Source organism: Grus americana, chromosome Z, assembly GCF_028858705.1.
Source record: "Grus americana isolate bGruAme1 chromosome Z, bGruAme1.mat, whole genome shotgun sequence".
In the NCBI taxonomy this organism is placed as follows: Eukaryota; Metazoa; Chordata; class Aves; order Gruiformes; family Gruidae; genus Grus; species Grus americana.
The window spans coordinates 33286634-33305631 of record NC_072891.1 but is presented as its reverse complement, the minus strand read 5'-3'; the positions used below and the strand labels follow the sequence as shown (position 1 = coordinate 33305631).

Sequence of the window (18998 nt, the reverse complement as noted above, 5' to 3'; positions counted from 1 at the left end):
TGTGGGTTGAGATAAGGACAGGGAGAGACAACAACTCTCTAATTGTTGTCCTGGGCAAAACAGACCGAACTTAGAGAGGGAATTCATCTAATTTATTACTAGGCAAAACAAAGTAGAGGAATGAGAAAATAAAATCAACTCTTAAAACACCTCCCCACACCCCTCCCATCTTCCCAGGCTTGACTTCACTCCCGGCTTCAACCTTCCCCCCCTCAGCGGCACAGGGGGACGGGGAGTGGGGGTTACGGTCAGTTCATCTCACGGTGTTTCTGCCACTTCTTCATCCTCAGGGGGAGGACTCCTCTCATCGTTCCCTTGCTCCAGCATGGAGTCCCTCTCACGGGGTGCAGACCTTCAGGAGCAAACTGCTCCAGCGTGGGGTCCCCCACGGGGTCACAAGTCCTGCCAGCAAACCTGCCCTGGCGTGGGCTCCCCTCTTCACGGGTCCACCGGTCCGGCCCGGACTTGCTCCAGCGTGGGCTTCCCACGGGCCGCAGCCTCCTTCAGGTGCCTCCACCTGCTCCGGCGTGGGGTCCTCCATGGGCTGCAGGTGTAATCTCTACACCCCCTCATCCTTCCTCCATGGGCTGCAGGGGGACAGCCTGCTTCACCATGGCCTTCACCATGGGCTGCAGGGGGATCTCTGCTCCGGCGCCTGGAGCTCCTCCTCCCCCTCCTTCTGCACTGACCTTGGTGTCTGCAGAGTTTCTTACATCTTCTCACTCCTCCCTCTGGCTGCAAAAGCTCTCTCTAACTGTTTTTTTTCCCTTCTTAAATATGTTATCACAGAGGCGCTGATTGGCTTGGCCTTGGCCAGCGGTGGGTCCATCTTGGAGCCGGCTGGCATTGGCTCTGTCAGACACAGGGGGAGCTTCCAGCAGCTTCTCACAGAAGCCACCCCTGTAGCCCCCCCGCTACCAAAACCCTGCCACGCAAACCCAACACAACTGGAAAGTGAAGCTTTTTTTATCGATGTAGATAATATCAGTCTTTACATACAATAATGTGAACTTTACATACAACCTTAAAACCATGTTTTTTTCTTGAAAAATGTGTACAAATAGGGAATTACATCATTAAGTAACAACTGTGTTTATCTTTTGCCTCTACTTCTTTGAAGCAAGTGTTATTAGTTAACAAACAACAGCTTTACTAATTGTCAGTCCAGCAAAAAATCACTTAGGACTGGAAAAATACTGTTCTTCTTCAGGTAGCTACCAAAACCACATTAGATATTCTCTCCTATTTCTGCAACTCCACTATGTAGATACAGCTCTGCAGAAGCTAGTAAGCAATTTTGATAACGAGTCATAGTCATAATTCTTTACCAGGTTTGGCCCAGTCCTAGATGAAGAAATTGTCAGAAAACTGGTTTTACATCTAATAGCAGTTAAGTTTGGTGGAAAATTTTTGGTTTCATATATGTTGCTATTTGCATATATAAAGGTATTTGCAAACAGCTTTGCAGTTTGTAGAGTATTGGAGATGAAGAGGGTTTTGTTTGTTTCTTTTGTGTTCAGCAGCAATGGGAAAGATAAATTGTCGTGTGGTGTAAATCAGTGCAAGCTCTCTTGTGTTTAGCTGAACTGCACTAATGGACAATTTGTCTCTGAATGTCTGATAAGGAAGGAAGGGATTCCCCTTTATTAATCTTTTTTTTTTTTTTTTCTGTTATTGTTATCATTAACACAATATATTGCATACTAGTAAAAGCATGCCAACCATAGATATCATGGTGACTGGCAGTGACATTAAAACCTAATAGTAGTAGGCTATGATGGGGTTTTTTGGTTGGTTGGTTAGTTGGGGTTTTTTTGCAGAACTAGTTTAATATAGTTCCATACTGTCTGTGCTTATCATTTTTCATTGCTTTTGTTTGGTTTGTTGTTTAAAAATCTGCAGTTTTCCTGGTCCCAAGATAACCAAGTGAAGTGTTGCAGGAATGAATGCACAGCATGGCTCTGAAAAACTGAGTTGCTTTCCCTCTTTGACCCTTGTAACGCTTGGCAAAATTGGCAAATTTTCCAAAACAGACCTTGTCTCTAAGGAAGGAAGTTACTTTATTGATGTTGAAATTATCACTTGAGCAGTCACTGAATGTATGAATGAGGCATAAAGTTAGAATTAAAAGCTGCCTGTGAGCTGCTATACATAGTTATTCTGTGCTGATGGACTTGCCCATGTAGTGGTTTTCTTTCCTTGGTTCAACACTGAATTCACAAAATGTCAAAAAGAATAAAAAGAGAATGGCAGCATATCTTTTTTCACTCGATGGCATGCAATCACAACTTGTGCCGCAGAGTATCAGCATATCACATTCAGTCCTGTCTCTTTACATATGAGAGTTCTGAGTTAATACCTGCATAGAAAAGGATTCAAAGATAGCAGTTTTGGTGAAACCCAGATGATCTTCATCAGGATACATTTCTGTATTTTCTGTCATCCAGGCATAAAGCCTGTGACTTGGGAAAGGATTTTTAGTTTCTTTGCTCTAAGTGTGTTTTATTTGCCATAGTTTTGTCAGTTTTTTGACATCAGAGATGTTCTTTCCGAAGTCCCCCATGACAGCAGTGGCACACTGTTTTGCTGTGCTCCGGTTTGCCGATGCATTTGGTACATGTTCACCAGGCAAAATTAGCACAGCAGATAGTTCAGGGAGCCTTGAGCATTCTGAAAAGTTGAGCAATAACAATTTTGCCTGACTTCTCTATTAAAGAAAAAAGCATGCAGATTGTTAGGAACATTATATTTTTACTGCATTTTTTTAAAATTATCTTTGTTACGATATGTTACACATCAGGGGTAGGGCAAAAAAAGACTCATTTCATTTTCTAAACTTAGGACAATCTGCATACTCTCATATTTAATGTAGCAACATAACAATAACATCCTGAGTTTGTTTTATAATAATGGCCACATCATATTTTCTTGGCATTTTAAATTATTTCAGGATTTCTTCCAGTGTTATATACATGCATACTTGTAGTCTGCTGGGTTTCTGACATTTAAATAAACATTCTGACAAGAAGTATTGCCTGTGGAAAGACTAGTTCAGCAGAATAGGGTGTTAGACATCAGAAGTGAAGAGCAGCAACTTAGAAATGGAAACTAGTAGAGTGACTAAGTTCCTCTCAGAACTAAGAGAGGAAAGTGAAGAAGAGTGAAAAGGTTGAGAACAGAAAGGAGCTGACTACTGAAAGTTGAAGGCGAGAGAAAAATGAATTGCAACAGCTGCTATAGAGCAACTACACATAACAACTTAAAACTGAGAAAGACTGTATAGCAAAGACCTGGATTTTTAATCGTTTATTGGCCCAAAATAGTCACTTCATATCATTTAAATCAGTATCTTAAAGGGTATTAGATGACTAAAAATTTCTCAGCTAAGAGAGGGAATGATGTAAATATTTACAGGAACTCTCCAACATTTCTGTCCTGTGGTTAGACATAATCTCCTAGATTTTTATTTTAAATCTTTAGACATCATGTCTTCTGTTGGTGTAAGTTCAAAAGTTTTTTTTTTTTCACTACAAGACTGATAAATTAATTATGTTGTTACAGAAATAGGAGGAAAGAGAATAATTAATTAAAATTCCTTTTACTACTTTTAAAATGATTTCTCCATTTCTCTCTCCTCTCCTGTTGTTGCAATAGTTGAATCTTCTTTCACTTCTTTCTGACGGAGTAGAATAATTTGGGAGTTAACAGGAGCTATATGTGAAACTCTACCCAAGCATAAATCTCTCTTCTGTTATAGTCCTTTCTGTGTGGACTCTTAATACATAGTCATTTACTTCCAGTACTGCAAACTTACAAATGCTTTCTCCTAAATGTCACTGATTTTAATGGCTCAAAGGTGAGGATCCTGTTTTCGTGACATCCTGTGATAATAACATGAAGTCATGAATCATGATCTTATTCTAGCTGATTGATGAGCTCATTTTGCAACAGAAGACAAATTGGATTTTTTATTTATAAAGGTGATAAAATATAATTTGTGATCTTGCTATTCTGATGCTATCAGATTTCCGTTTTAATATAAATTTCACTAGTAAAATCTGTAAGTACTTTCCTGACCTTTAAGATATTTTTTAATGATTTCTCTTGCAGGTGAATACTGTCACTGGAGAAACAAAACATTTCCTTTTTTTTGTTGTTTTTTTTTTGTTTGTTTTATTTTGAAATCTTGACATGCGTTATTTTTTATTTTTACTTCTTAGATTAATGTTGTTATTTTTCTGTTTGTTTCAGCACCACCAAAGTTTACAAGAACTCCCGTTGACCAGACAGGTGTTTCTGGAGGAGTCGCCTCGTTCATTTGTCAAGCCACAGGAGACCCAAGACCTAAAATTGTCTGGAATAAAAAGGGAAAGAAAGTCAGCAACCAGAGATTTGAGGTATTAGGTCCATTGTTCTGTTCCTCTGAAAAACATTAATTCCAACCTCGCTTCTAACATTATTTCCAACCTCACATGAGCCAGCAGTGTGCCCTCATGGCCAAGAAGGCCAATGGTATCCTGGGCTGCATTAAGAAGAGCGTGACCAGCAGGTCGAGGGAGGTTCTCCTCCCCCTCTACTCTGCCCTGGGGAGGCCACACCTGGAGTGCTGTGTCCAGTTCTGGGGTCCCCAGTTCAAGAAAGACAGGGAATTCCTCGAGAGAGTCCAGTGGAGGGCTACAAGGATGGTTAGGGGCCTGGAGCATCTCTCGTATGAGGAAAGGCTGAGAGAGCTGGATCTGTTTAGCCTGGAGAAGAAAAGACTGAGAGGGGATCTCATAAATGCTTGTAAATATCTAAAGGGTAGATGTCTGGAGGATGGGGCCAGACTGTTGTCATTGGTGCCCAGTGACAGGACAAGGGGCAACGGGCACAAACTGGCACACAGGAAGTTCCATCTGAACAGGAGGAAAAACTTCTTCATTGTGAGGGTGACCGAGCACTGGAACAGGCTGCCCAGAGAGGTTGTGGGGTCTCCTGCTGTGGAGATATTCAAAACCAGCCTGTATGCCATCCTGTTCGATAGATGATGCTGCTCTAGCAGGGGGGTTGGACTAGATGATCTCCAGAGGTCCCTTCCAACCCCTACCAATCTGTGATTCTGTGATTCTAATCCCAATATGCGTGCTTTATTATCAGTGATTAAGCAAAATAGCCATGACTACCGGGGACAATTTAGTGGGAGCAGTCTCATGAAGTTTTTATTTTGCAAACTGGTTATGCATAGCACTGTTAAAGAGAAAACTGCCGCTACCATTTTCTGTACTAGCATGATTAACTGGGGAGCCTTGACATGCATCTGTTCAGCCTGCTGTCTTTTCCACGAAGGAGATGGGGAAAAATTATTTGAGCGGTGTCTGTCTCCAGAGAGCAAGCCACCTCCTTTGTGATGGTGTGCATCAAACAGACCTTGGCTGCTACTGCTTCTGCTGCCACGATTGCTCACCACTGTTGCAGAGAGAGATGAAAGAGACATCATAGTTCCTGCTGCTGAAGAGGAAGTATAAAACTTGTTTGCTTTTGATTCTTTCCTTAACAATAACCTTGGAAAAGGCTTTATAGAAAGCTGTTTCCTCTCTCCCCACAACCTTCAATTAAAGGAAACAGTGAAGATAATCTGTTCAAAGGATACTGGTTATTTGGGGGAAGACAACAAATATTATTCCCTCTTTTGATAGCAGGAACAATTAATATCAAATATTGATTGACCTTTAACATGAAGAAAAAACTCAGAAAACAGGAGAAGTCATGTGGAATGGTTACAAAAACTGGCACTAAGAATGCAGAGTTTTCACTGTGTCTCTTCACTATTTTCAGTGTTAAATAAGAGACTTCTGCATTAAGAAAACAACTGCTTGGAAGGTGACTAATTTGTAGATACAACAGTTGTGACATGCATTTTACGAGCAAATGATCTAAGCTATGCACATTAAAAGTTGACTGAATATTGAAGTCCTCTGTGATAATTTTTAGTAGTATTTGGAAGATTGCTTGCTCTGGCTTTTAGGTTAGACTTACACCAGCAGAAAAGAATTGCATTTTTTGTATAAACAAGTATTTTTTTATTTTTCCTTTTTTGTTCCAGAAATATTTAAAGGCACTGGAGTTTTTTCATTAACCAATACAATTCTTTGCTTGCGTATTTACTACAATGTAAGAAGTAAAAGCATGAATTTAAATGTGTCCACCTAGCGCCAAGAACTGTTTGCACTTTGCAGAGCATATGCAGAGCTATAATTGGCTAGAGGGATTAACACAGAAATTTTATCATAAACTCTACACAATTTATCACCTGCTGGTCACAAAATTTTCACTCAAGGTGAGTTCTAAACAGTGAAAGATTGGGCATGTGCAGGTTTACTGTGTTGATTCGGTTTTATTTTTGCGGTATGTCATGATTTATTTGCTTCATATATTGTTTTCTATGTACCTATGTACCTGTTTTTAGGGAGAATAAGCAAAAATAAAACAGTTTTATTTCCATAAAAATCTTTGAATGGAACTATAAAAATTTAATTTAAAACATTTTAAAAATACCTTTAGTGGACTGTTGAACAAGCTGTATAGCCAAGTAAGATGGAATGTAATTCAAAGAAATAGAAAACCCTTACCATGTATTTTATAATTTTTATTATAACCACTGAGCGGAGTAGTTATAAAGTGTGCAGGGTACATCACTATTTTAAGCAGCTTTCCTTCCTGTCCACAGTAACGGTATTAATTCATACCATAGAATCTCTAAATAAGAAGAGAACAACAGTAAAAATGAGATTCAGAAAAGACACATGGTACATTTGGGAAACAAGAAACATCTGAGATTTTCAACTGCACCAATAAAAGAATAATTAGTTGGGCTTCTTTTCCTCTTATTTCACATGAACATTTTGTATATTTCTCTGAGTTTGATTACTTAGTAATGCAAGACATGAAAATGTTTTACCTGGCCCCCTGTCTTCATAGAAGCTTAGTAAATACGGCTGGAGAGGACGTCAGTGGGCCGTCGAATCCACATGCTTTCCCAGGGATCCTGGGGGTTGTCACTCTGCTCCCCCCCCGCCCCCCCACCCCTAAGAAACTTGGAGAGCCTCCTACAGTGTTTCATGAACCTTGCTGTGATTATTTTTTTTTTTTTTCTGATGCGGAACCTGAACTTTTTTGCTGAAACTTGCATATAGCAATTCTCTTATCTAGCAATGGGGGAACAAATAGTTTATTCCCTCTCTCTTGACAGTGCTCTTTTTATATATTTGAAGATTATTATCATTGAATGTGGAATGTTCTTGCTCACAGGCTAATTCTCACAACTGGGTGTTGCCCAAATAGTGGTGACAGCTATAGACTCTTTCTGAAATTAAAGGCTACAGTAAGACCTTGTGAGACTTCACTATTAATATTTCATCTTTTCTTTATATTGCAAGTATATACTATGAATGAATGTGATACGAGAGGATTCTCTTTTCTCCTCTTGCTTCTAATCAATTCAAATAATATGAATTAGAAAAATCTACTTTAAATTACAAAGAAGTCTTTGTCAGAGGAACTTAAAAAGAAACAGAGAAGGGGAAAAAAAAAAGTTTAAAAAATGGCACCATTCTACCCTGTGGGATGAAGCTAGTTTTATTCAAGAATTTGTGCTTTAAAAAAAAAAAAAATCATTCAGTAGATCGGAAAGGGAGAAGAATTAACTATCTGTGGTATGCAGGAAAGGGGAGAACTCATTGCAGGAAGAGTAAATCCAATTTCTGACACATATTTTGGAGACACCAGACTTGCAATTTAATCACTGCAATATTTGCCCAACTCAATCTTCTACAATTGTTTTTCTTGGCCATCCTGCTAGGTTTCTTCAGCATTCAGATTTAAACAGTAACAATTATTCTTTTAAAGTGTAACAATTGTGATTATGAGGATCTCATTCTTTCATTTTTTGTCTACAAATAGTCTGTCTGTCTGCCTTAAGATTGTGAAATTTTCCTTTCCCTCATGCATGTCAATTGATCAAGAACTGTAGTTTTTCTTTTGTTTGTACTAATGTCAGATGGACATTTTGTGTCATCTAGGTTTGTTTAGGACAATGGCTTTACTTAAAGAACAGGGACAAGTAATGCAGCCTGTGGACTATCAAACCAATTTCTACTCAGTAAAAACCAGATTTTTATCTTATTTCCTCTTAAACCTCTCCCACTGCTAAAAAGAAACTGAGCAATTCCTACAATGAAAATGGGAAGATAACGGTCATATAACCATAGTTCCACATTGTGTACTTCATTTATCTCTTATTGTCAACAAGTATAGAGCTCTAGTAAATTACTTGTGCGTAAATTAGATGTACAGACACAAACATATGTGCAAATAGGCATATATGTAAATTGTTTTATGCATGTTCATACAGATTATGGCCAAATATTACTTATTTTGTAAAAAAAAAAAAAAATTGTGACTGTCCTTTCTTGGTAAGTGTCATTTACCTGATGGTAGTACTAACATATATTATTGACAATTTTTTTTTTTTTAAATAGATTAACTAGATTAATATTATTACTTAATTATCAGGAAGGCTTTTCCAATGCCTGGAGTGCTGCAGTACTCACCAATATCTGATGTGATTCTGACTGCAGAACAAGAAGGAAATAAGATGCATTCAATTAATTCTTTCTTATATGAAAATTAATATTTCTTGTATAAATATTGCAATTTAAAAACTAAACCTTAAAATTTAGCCTTACTGTTTAGTCTCTTAATTTGTCATGTGTTTTCTAATACATTGTATTAGATACAGTTATACATTGTATAAATTTACTTACATTCTATGGGTTAAAAGCATAGCTAAACTGAGTTGTCCTGTCTTGTTCAGAAATTGCTGAATTTTCACTTTGGAGCTAAATGAATAAGTGAACTGCACTCTGTGAGTAGAGTGGGAATATAGCCTGCAGCAATAAAAATGAGCGTAGCTGACATTTGAAGGTACTTAAGCTAAGAGAATGGTGAGAAGTTGGTGGTGAACTTCAGTATAAAAGAGAATTAAGTTACAGAATCCTTTCTTATAGCCCTTGTTAGCTGGGATTTTCTTTTTTTTTTTTTTTTTTTTGGTAGCTGTTTGTTTTTCATCCTGTCCTTTCCTGAAACTATCTTTAACATCTTTGTGGGTGACACGGACAGTGGGATCAAGTGCACCCTCTGCAAGTTTGCTGACGACACCAAGCTGTGTGGTGTGGTCGACACGCTGGAGGGAAGGGATGCCATCCAGAGGGACCTGGACAGGCTGGAGAGGTGGGCCCGTGTGAACCGCGTGAAGTTCAACAAGGCCAAGTGCAAGGACCTGCACGTGGGTTGGGGCAATCCCAAGCACGACTATAGGCTGGGTGGAGAATGGCTGGAGAGCAGCCCTGAGGAGAAGGACTTGGGAGTGTTGGTGGATGAAAAGCTCAACATGAGCCGGCAGTGTGCGCTTGCAGCCCAGAAAGCCAACCATGTCCTGGGCTGCATCAAAAGAGGCGTGACCAGCAGGTGGAGGGAGGTGATCCTGCCCCTCTACTCCACTCTTGTGAGACCCCACCTGGACTACTGCATCCAGCTGTGGGTCCCCCAACATAAGAAGGACATGGAGCTGTTGGAGCGAGTCCAGAGGAGGGCCACAAAGATGATGACAGGGCTGGAGCACCTCTCCTATGAGGACAGGCTGAGAGAGTTGGGATTGTTCAGCCTGGAGAAGAGAAGGCTGTGGGGACACCTAATTGCGGCCTTCCAGTACCTGAAGGGGCCTACAGGGAAGCTGGAGAGGGACTGTTTATCAGGGAGTGTAGTGACAGGACAAGGGGTAATGGGTTTAAGCTGGAGGAGGGCAGATTTAGATTAGATATTAGGAAGAAATTCTTTCCTGTGAGAGTGATGAGGCACTGGCACAGGTTGGCCAGAGAAGTTGTGGCTGCCCCCTCCCTGAAAGTGTTCAAGGCCAGGTTGGATGGGGCTTTGGGGAACCTGGTGTAGTGGAGGGTGTCCCTGCCTGTAGCAGGCGGCTTGGAACTAGATGGTCTTTGAGGTCCCTTCCAACCAAAACCATCCTATGATGCTATGATGATCTTACAGCGGCCCTTGAATACTCACCGAACAGGAATGTATGTTACATGGCATTGCTACTTAAACTTTTTCCCCTCTGTGTGGAATTTTTTCTGGTACTTGTATTTGAAAAAGCAAACCTGGCTTTGATGACATGAATACCAACAGGTCACTCACCGTTCATGAACAGATTAACCGAGGGACAGGCATTTGTAACAACATCTGTGACAGCTTTTGTTTCCTTCTATAGGTAATAGAGTTTGATGATGGATCTGGATCAGTTCTCAGAATACAACCACTGCGAACACCACGAGATGAAGCTATTTATGAATGTGTCGCTTCCAATAGTGTTGGCGAAATAAGTGTGTCCACAAGACTCACTGTTTTACGCGGTAAGGTCTTTCTAAATATAAGTAATTGACTGCATAGAGCTGAAAGTGCTATGTTGTTTAAAAAGAGAGGTTTCTCTCCAGGAAAGTTAAGCACAGTTCTTTTCAAATGGGCGTTATTGTAGTCCTGATGCTGTTAAATACAAACTTTTTCACATAATACTTGAATATCGTGTTTCCGATCTTTTGATCATAAAATGACAATATGAGTATCCAGGTTATGACAGATTAAAGTGAAGAAAAGAAATAAGAAATACGTGAAACAGGAGAATGCCATGCACAGCCAGTTATTATATCAATTATTGATCAAAACCCCATGCTTTATGAATACATTTGCTTTACATCTTAGTGCTGCTATGAGTAGCTTAGATTTGTGTGATCAGAATTTACACAGAAATTTGCCCAATTAACAGTGACCTTGAAAAGTTGCATAAATGGCTTTTAGATGAGGTTAAGCTGCTACAAGATTTTCCCCTCAAGATATAACACATTAAAAAAAAGGGAGGGCTTCTTCCATTTCAAATATACATGTTACCTGAATTGTATACTTGTTTCGGCAAGAAGTTTTTTGAAGGCAGTAAAGGAAAAAGTCAATTTTTTCAACTATCCTTCAGGGGTGAGTATATGAATGTACTGCCAAGTCTACTGTCTAGATAATACTTAGAGGACTAAATGCTAGTAGTCAAATGACCTGAATGTTTCATTCTGTCACCTGCAGATGAATGGAAACTGAATTTGGAGACACTTCATGAAATATCACATTCTTCAGTTTGCAGGGTTGATTTTACTGAAGATTACTGTCTTGTATTGTGATATTACATGGCATTACTTGATCTGTAGACTTAACTTCTAAGGGCCTGTTTATAAGGATTGAAGACGATTAGCCAATTTTACAGAATTTAGAAGAAAATTTGTAAAATGTATGATTTAATTAAGTTGGGTTTCTTTGATCCTTTTATCCCAACAAATGTAGGGTGACAAGAAAGTTTTTCTTCTCTTATTTTTCTCTGAAGTTTGTTTTTTTATTCAAAAAAAGAAAAATAAGATATTTATTTCTATACTTTTATTAGCTATTTTAATCAGTGCCAAAAGTCCTGGTATTACTGTTGCAGTCAGCTAACAACACCATGTACATATATAACAAATAATAACACTAAGCACATATGTGGTTTTTTTTTCTTAGAGGTAGTCTGGTGTAAGCAAACAGATTTAAAGTTCTTATCTGTAATGCCATAATTGTTCCTTCTGTTATCTTTTAAAAATTCTTCCCAGTCTAGCCAATGAAAATGGGAAGATTGATAGTTAGGTTCATGTTTTAACTGCACCATGGACCTGTTCTTAACTCCCTAAGATAAGTTTTTCCCTTTATTAACTGATAGAAGCACTTTTTGTGCACAGCTTCCATGTTGTTGAAATTGAACATAAAATGACATTTTTATACTGCATTAAAAGTTTTATAAATTCAAGGGAGATGGGAAAAAGGAGGAGGGGAAAAAAAAAAAGCAAAAAGCAATGTGAAAACTCAGGTGGCAGAAGTATTCCTTGTCTTCAGAGTTTCTTGAAATATATTTACAAGACTCTCTGTTCTTGAAATGTGTGTGCATGTGTTTTGAAAGATACTGTTTTAAACCAACCAAAGTTCTCATTTTGGGTTTTGTAGAGAAGAAGCAACAGCCCTCATCTCTTTACCAAGGGCCACAGCAATTGAAAAAGGGGGAAGAGTTGTCTGAGTGTCAAAATTGACTGACTGTAAAATATGATCTGTTTCTTTGCTTGTCCTATTGATTATTTAACCAATTTCTTGTAAGGCATATGTGGCTCTGCTGCCTATTTCTTACTCAAATAGCTTAATGCTACTAGCATCAGGTCCTGTTTTAAAACTGATGCATAATGATATTCATATGCAAACGCCTGATGAACAAAAAATGTATGTTATTAGTTATGAAGTTAAAATTAAAATCAATTTAAATTTTAAAAATTAATTAAAAATCAGTTGTCTAATTTAAAAAAATATGAAATATGACAGATTGTGTGATGTTTCCAGCCATAATACATATGACTTCTACAACTGCAGGAATATACTTGGGCCCCAGAAATAGATTTATGGATTTAATATGAAACTGGGAACATATAAGAACTCATAAGCATATTGGGACTGTAGATTTAGATAAAGGGGTAACATCAAAGCAAGGACCATGCAGAGTCACACGGCATTGTAAGGAAATTCGGGCAGAGTTAAAATTTTGAAGTTTTATAAGTACAATGACTTGCTATATTGATTTCCAAGACAAAGGATAGCTCAGTGCTAAAGGCCTTAGCCTGGAAGATAAGTAATTCTATTATAAGCTTCTACTTTGCAAACTTACACAAATCTTCATCTTGTACTTTCTGCAATAGTAGGCTTTTGGAGAACACTCCATCTGATTATTGCTTTGTGGGAAAGAATGCCTCTGTGCCTCACATGGCTGCTGTAGGAATAAATATATATCATAGATATGAGCAGGAATTAACAGACATAATCAAATGCAAAACAGAGAGGAGTGAGTTGGATCTGTTGTCCGCGTAGGCTTTCCTCGTCCCTGGGACATGTGTGTGACTCTGGATTGTAGAAGATGATAGGCACATAACTTTCACATGTTCTTCAAATCTTTCCCTAATAGTGCTGTCACAGACCCAACTTGGTATTTGTGCCTTTTGCAAGAGGACACCCTGGGGAGGAAGTCAGAGTTTACCCACAATTCAGCCCACAAGCAATGTGACCCTAATATGGGACATAGGTGAAGTTAGGGTGTTCCCAGGAGCTGAAGTATCTACCTATATTCATTTTTGTTTGGTTGGTTTTTTGTTTGTTTCACTAAATCCAGTTGAATTGCTACTAATCATTTGCGCAGCACAGGACACCAACATTTTTGCCAATATATCCATATTTTTAGAGCCAAACTTGTCATTTTTTTCTATCTGTGGCAGTACAGAGCAACAGTAGTTCTCTGCATTACAGGTTTTACTCTGTTTCATTAAGTTCTTACACTATGACCAATCTGTAGTACTTGGTTCTCTAAGAACTATGAATATAAATGAAGTCTTTAGCTTCCGGGTGTTGGAACTTCACAATATGAGAAGGAAAAAGGGCAGAAAAGGCAGCTATAGATGATAACATTTCAAGGCCTTACCAGAGACAAGGTATTGGGCCTTTTTTTCTGTTACCAAAGTAAATTAGGAAATGTTCCAGGCTAGACTTTTATTTACTAGGCTAAATATTGTGACAGTCTGGACCAAGAGTCAATGTCTGCAATAAATGGAAACTGCTTTTGATTTTCTGTATACAAAGGAGGCAGCTGCTTTCCAGCACAGATTCACTTACATGAAAATGCTGAATTTGAAGGGAAACAAGGCTTGTAAGGAGAAGCCTGGAAGTCTCCTTCCAGACAAGAGTCTATCCCATTTATTTTGGAGCTCTTTGTTTTGAAAACTTGCGCTGAGAATCATATAAGTAAGTGGAACAGTGCTTTGATTCTTTAATTCAAAATTATCAGTGTTCAATAGGCAATGAAAGACAAGGAAGCATAGGATCTTCTCGTACTGTACAGACATCAGAGACTGAACAGATTTCCTTATATTGTCCATTCATTTCTTATTAAAGCTACTTAACTCTGTTTTTTGGTCTTGCAAATGGTGGATAACAAGACATTTTTAATGGCTGTGGAACAAGGATTCTGGCAAGTGTCATGTGCAAGTATATAAATTGTTCAGGAAGGAGGAAATGAGGTGCCCCCTTCTAGTAGAGAAATCAGCAAAAATTCCATGCCATTAATTTTAAGAAATCCTGCTTTTCATTTTTTAAATAATTTTTTTATTATTATTCCTTGATAAAGTTCTGCCAAGACTACAAGGACCTCAGGAAACTTAGCTTCAGCTATCTCCTGAGAAGGTATCTGACTGCAGCACAGAAGAGTGCAGGTTTTAAGGAAGGCTGGAGAAGATCCAATAGAGCAGAATACCTAAGTGCATTCTGCTGTCACTGATGTTTGCTTTCTTTTCTTTGCTATCTGGGAAGTAAAGAAAGAGACTACACAGGGCACTTAAGCAGAACGCAGTTTGTTTTCTCAGCCCACAATTTTCTCTATTATTGTTGATCATACTGTGCATTATAAAAATATTGACATATAGCATCTTTGTAGCATGGGGCACTGTATAATGATGGAAGAATTAAAGTAAAATTTCTATGGGAAGTGCCTAGGGCAGTTATTCCTTTTTATGCTTTTTAGAAACTGATTGATTTAATGTCAAACAGTCATTGCTGCATGAAATAAAAAGTGAAATATTTACTGAAGTGTTTCCCTGTCCATTGATATACACAGAGATAGAGATAATTGAAAGAGATGATTTTTATTAGACTTTCAGAAGTGCAGAACTTTTCCACGCTGTTTAAAAAAAAAAGAAAAAAACTCCAAAAAATACAGAGAAGATGAAGCCAAGGTGCTACACTTTTAGTTTCTGCTGCCAGCAATAGATTCAATGATAATAGAAGCTCATTTCTGTATTTTCACTATACCCAGTAGTACTGAAATGAGAAGGAACTATTTTGAAGTAATCTGTCATCTGGGACAGCTATCTTTGAGGGCTTGGAAATTAGACAAATGGAGTGGCACAGCTATAATGTTGGAAAATGTGCTGTGGGATGTCTCTCATTTCTAGACGAATGGGAGGAAGGAAGGACTGTACATATTCTGGGTATTAGCTGCACAGTAGGAGAAGTTTGCTGTGTTCCAGCTGGAGCTGTATAATCGATGTATACCACTGTTTACCTGACTTAACTGTTTACTGTATAGTCACAGTGATAGTTGCCAGGGGGCTGCTAGTAGGACAGGCTGTTGAAAGTGGAATGAATAGAAACAAGGAAATCAAGAAAATAGCTGTGCGAGAACTTCATACACTGGAAGGACATTTATCTCAAACATATATTGCATGAGAAGACTTTTCAAGAGCCAAAGGAGTATCTTTCCCCCAAACTTCCTGAACTTTCAGTAATGGTGCTATATGTAGTACCTTGTGACCAGAATTAGCATGGTTCTTACAGTCTTATTTTTATTATGCCTCTTTTTGAAGAGGAACACTGTTGTTCCTGCTGTGAAAATGGTACTTTGCAGTTTATGTTGTAAAGTCTCTCCTGGGGAGCTGTGCAAGGAAGATTAAGGAACAAAACACAGCTGCTTGACAGTCACACAAAAGGATTTTGTGAAACAGTGAAACAAAAGCAGAGGTAGCCAATACAACTCTATGTGTAAAAAAATCCTTACAGGTGGTTATAGAATGGCATGCAGATTTCTTGAAATGGCTTACAAAGTAGTACAGCATTACAAATATTTAGCTGGTTTTTATATTTCCACTCAGGTCCCTAGATGCAAAATTATCAAATACATTTTTCTCCTCAATGAGTGAATATTTTGGTCAAACTTTTTTTCTTAGTTTTAAATGTACAAATTTTCCCCTTTCTTGCACACCATTTTAAGAACCTGCTACAGTCATTATAACTTTAAAACGGTGTATTAGAAAGATTCTTCCAAAAAGCGAGGCAGTCACTTTGAAAAAAAGAATGAAACAGCAATCCCAAATTTCTTGATTGTCAGTGTAAATTCCTGTAGTCAAGACTTTCAGAGATTAATTACTTTGGAAAATCAAGAGTAGGCTGCTCAACTTACAAGACATCTTAAGATGTCTTAAGAAGGTATCAATAGTCATCAGATTTTTTTGAGAAATGTGTCCTAACTTTATTCCCTACAACTTTTTTTACTCATGAAGTTTCTTTCAACTCTTTGTTGTCCTACATATTATTTTAACATGATTGATTGTTCAGCTGTATTTGCTCAACGAACACACATGGGGAAAGTTTTCCTGCTGCCAGCTGGTAATACCAGCTACCATTATGTCTATATAAAGGTTTATTTTTCTTCTTTCTCACTGAATTTCATGTTACTGAATTTCATCCAGCCAAGTTTCTGTTTCACATACAATGCTATAAAATTATCCGGTTCAGTTTCATATTTGTACATGTACAGGATCAATTTTAGTTTTTGAAATATTAGCAGTAGTAGAAAATTATTTATGCCTGACATTTATAGGGCAGTATGGATGGTCCTAAGAGATAAACATTGGCTTGAAATCAATAAGCTGGCTATACAATATTTGTTCTTATTATACATCTATGAAACAAAAGATACTTGTGGGTGCTAGTTCATAGATAGATGTCTGACAGTTGTTGTGATCTAAGAAGAGGAATTGAAATAATACCAGACAAAAGCAGAGCAGTTCTATTTAGCTTGAAAGAATTCTTCACTGGATAGTTTTGGCTAAGAATGTACACCTGTTAAATACTCTCAGACAACAGCTCAATGACTAATTTTAGCATGACCCTCATTTGAGTATTCCCATTCTAGTATCTAATGACTGCATATACTGCTAGAGGCATTTTTGATAGCAAGAGTGAGTATATGCTGGCCACTTGGAAAATGCAAACTAGGCCATCTTGAGAAGATCAATTTTAAAAACACGTTTGTTTTGTATTTTTTTCCCACTCCTTGATACCCATGATGATTAAGTCCCTTTTTCCAGACTGTCATCCCCAAATCATCAGAAATCTGTCAGAAACAAGTGCCAATGAGAACAATGAAAAAGGAATTATAGGGGGAGGAGGAATATTTCTTCTGCCAGTCTGTCCTTGCAGAATCAGTATCAGGTGATGCAAACACAGAATTAAAATGAAATTTCCTAACTCCGAAGAGCCATGACTTGCTATATACAATAGGTTACCATTTTGGTCTGGTTCCTCAAAGACTGACCCAGATATAAGCAGCACACAGATAAGATATTATGAATGATCTTTACAAGAAAAGGCAGAGCATTAACTATGTGTACAACTGCTAGCTGTTCTGAATAAGGATAGGGTATTTTAGACTTCTGTGCTATAATTTTGATATTTTTCAGCACTGTGTCTGTGTACATACATAAAAAAATCTAAGTTTTCCCATTTTCTGCATGGAAGTAAGGTAATTAAATTTAAATAAAACTGTCAATTCATATTTGCATTGTGTTATTTTTTTAATCTATTTGTAAAATAGCAGGCCATTTGTCTACTTTAAATGATACAGAAATTAAGTACAAAATAGTTCTTCTTACACCAAGAATTTTTGGAATGCACTCACTTTTCCCGGGATTAGTTGTTACGCATGCATTTAAGGCCCTTGGCCTGGTGTAGAGTCCTGTTGGTTCAGTGTCGAGGTTTAAGATTATGCAAGCTTTCATTGTTCAATGGCCTAAAACCACTGTCTCAATTGAAGCCACTGCCTTAATCAAAGCCAATGCAATTAATCAAATGCCATGTTTCCTGTTGTTATAATGTGACCTCAATTCTGCATGCAATTTATCTATCTGTATGCCCACTCACATAAAAAAATCTTATGATATTAATTAGCAATGTAATTGTCATTACTGTACAACATGAAAGTAAAATTGACAGCAGAATTCTAAGAAATTTTTCATGTCTGTTTCATATTGATTAAAAAAGTAACATAATTCTAGAGATTATCTGTTTGAGGAGATGATACGATGATTACTTGCTCAACCTCTGACAATGTCAGCATATTTGTAAGGAAAACAGTGGTATTAGCATCTTAATAGTTTCAATTTACTTGTTATCACAGCAAATATTCATATAAGATGCCTAATATAGCATAATAAAACCAAGGCAATTACTAGAAAAAGACATTCATGTAGTATGTCTGTCTTCAGCTTTCCAGGCTAGTGGTTTCTGTGAAAGCTCATGTCTTATCAAGTGCACCATTAGGATGACAGAAATATTTCCTGAAATGTAGGATATATTTGACACTAATGTACTGAAGTGACAGTAAAATTAAATCCATTTTAATGTAGTAAGTGCTAATCTTCAAATTCAGAAAAAGCCTAGTAATAATGCTTTTTCACATATATCTGTAAAAGTAATTTAGAAATTAAGGAAAGTTTATGTAATACTTCAGCTTGCTTAGCCTGGCAATAGATCTGAAATAGTATTTATTACTGTGATTGTAAAGTTTTCAAAGATTTGACATAGGCAGCAAAAACTAAAAAGAAGAATACATATAAAAGCATTTAAAATATTTTGGCAAACATATAAACATTAAAAGGAAGCTGAAATTCAATGGATCTTGTTAAAGCAAAAATATTTTTATTATCATCACTGGTAATAAACCACTTCTGAGGCAATGACTTTTAATTGCTGCTGGAAAGCAAAGGAAGTCTCATTGTATTTGTGTGGTAGGAGGTTGAAAGAACTGTGATTTAAGCAACTCTGTGGGGAGGGAGAAACTTTTATGAATACTTTAAGCCTTAGGCAGGATATAAAATACTGTTATGATATATATAATTTCAGGTATTTCAATGCTTGCTGTAAACCGACATGAAGTTCTGCAGCTGACTTACTACTATTCCATTTATCTTGAGCAAAGGTGCATTAATAAAGTTACCACTCCCTAGTTCAGTAGCAAATGGAATTTCTTTGTTTTC

The 18998-nt window shown here is 37.6% G+C and overlaps 1 protein-coding gene across 34 annotated transcripts in view; it reads left to right on the top strand.

Moving 5' to 3' along the window:
- The window catches only part of PTPRD (protein tyrosine phosphatase receptor type D), a 1257748-nt gene that overhangs the window by 1032492 nt on the left and 206258 nt on the right, over positions 1-18998 (top strand). For all 34 annotated transcript variants that reach the window (XM_054809724.1, XM_054809742.1, XM_054809753.1 and 31 more), the window contains 2 exons: positions 4252-4397; positions 10304-10445. In XM_054809724.1, the coding sequence (XP_054665699.1) occupies positions 4252-4397; positions 10304-10445 (288 nt within the window). The remainder of the gene's footprint in view (positions 1-4251; positions 4398-10303; positions 10446-18998) is intronic.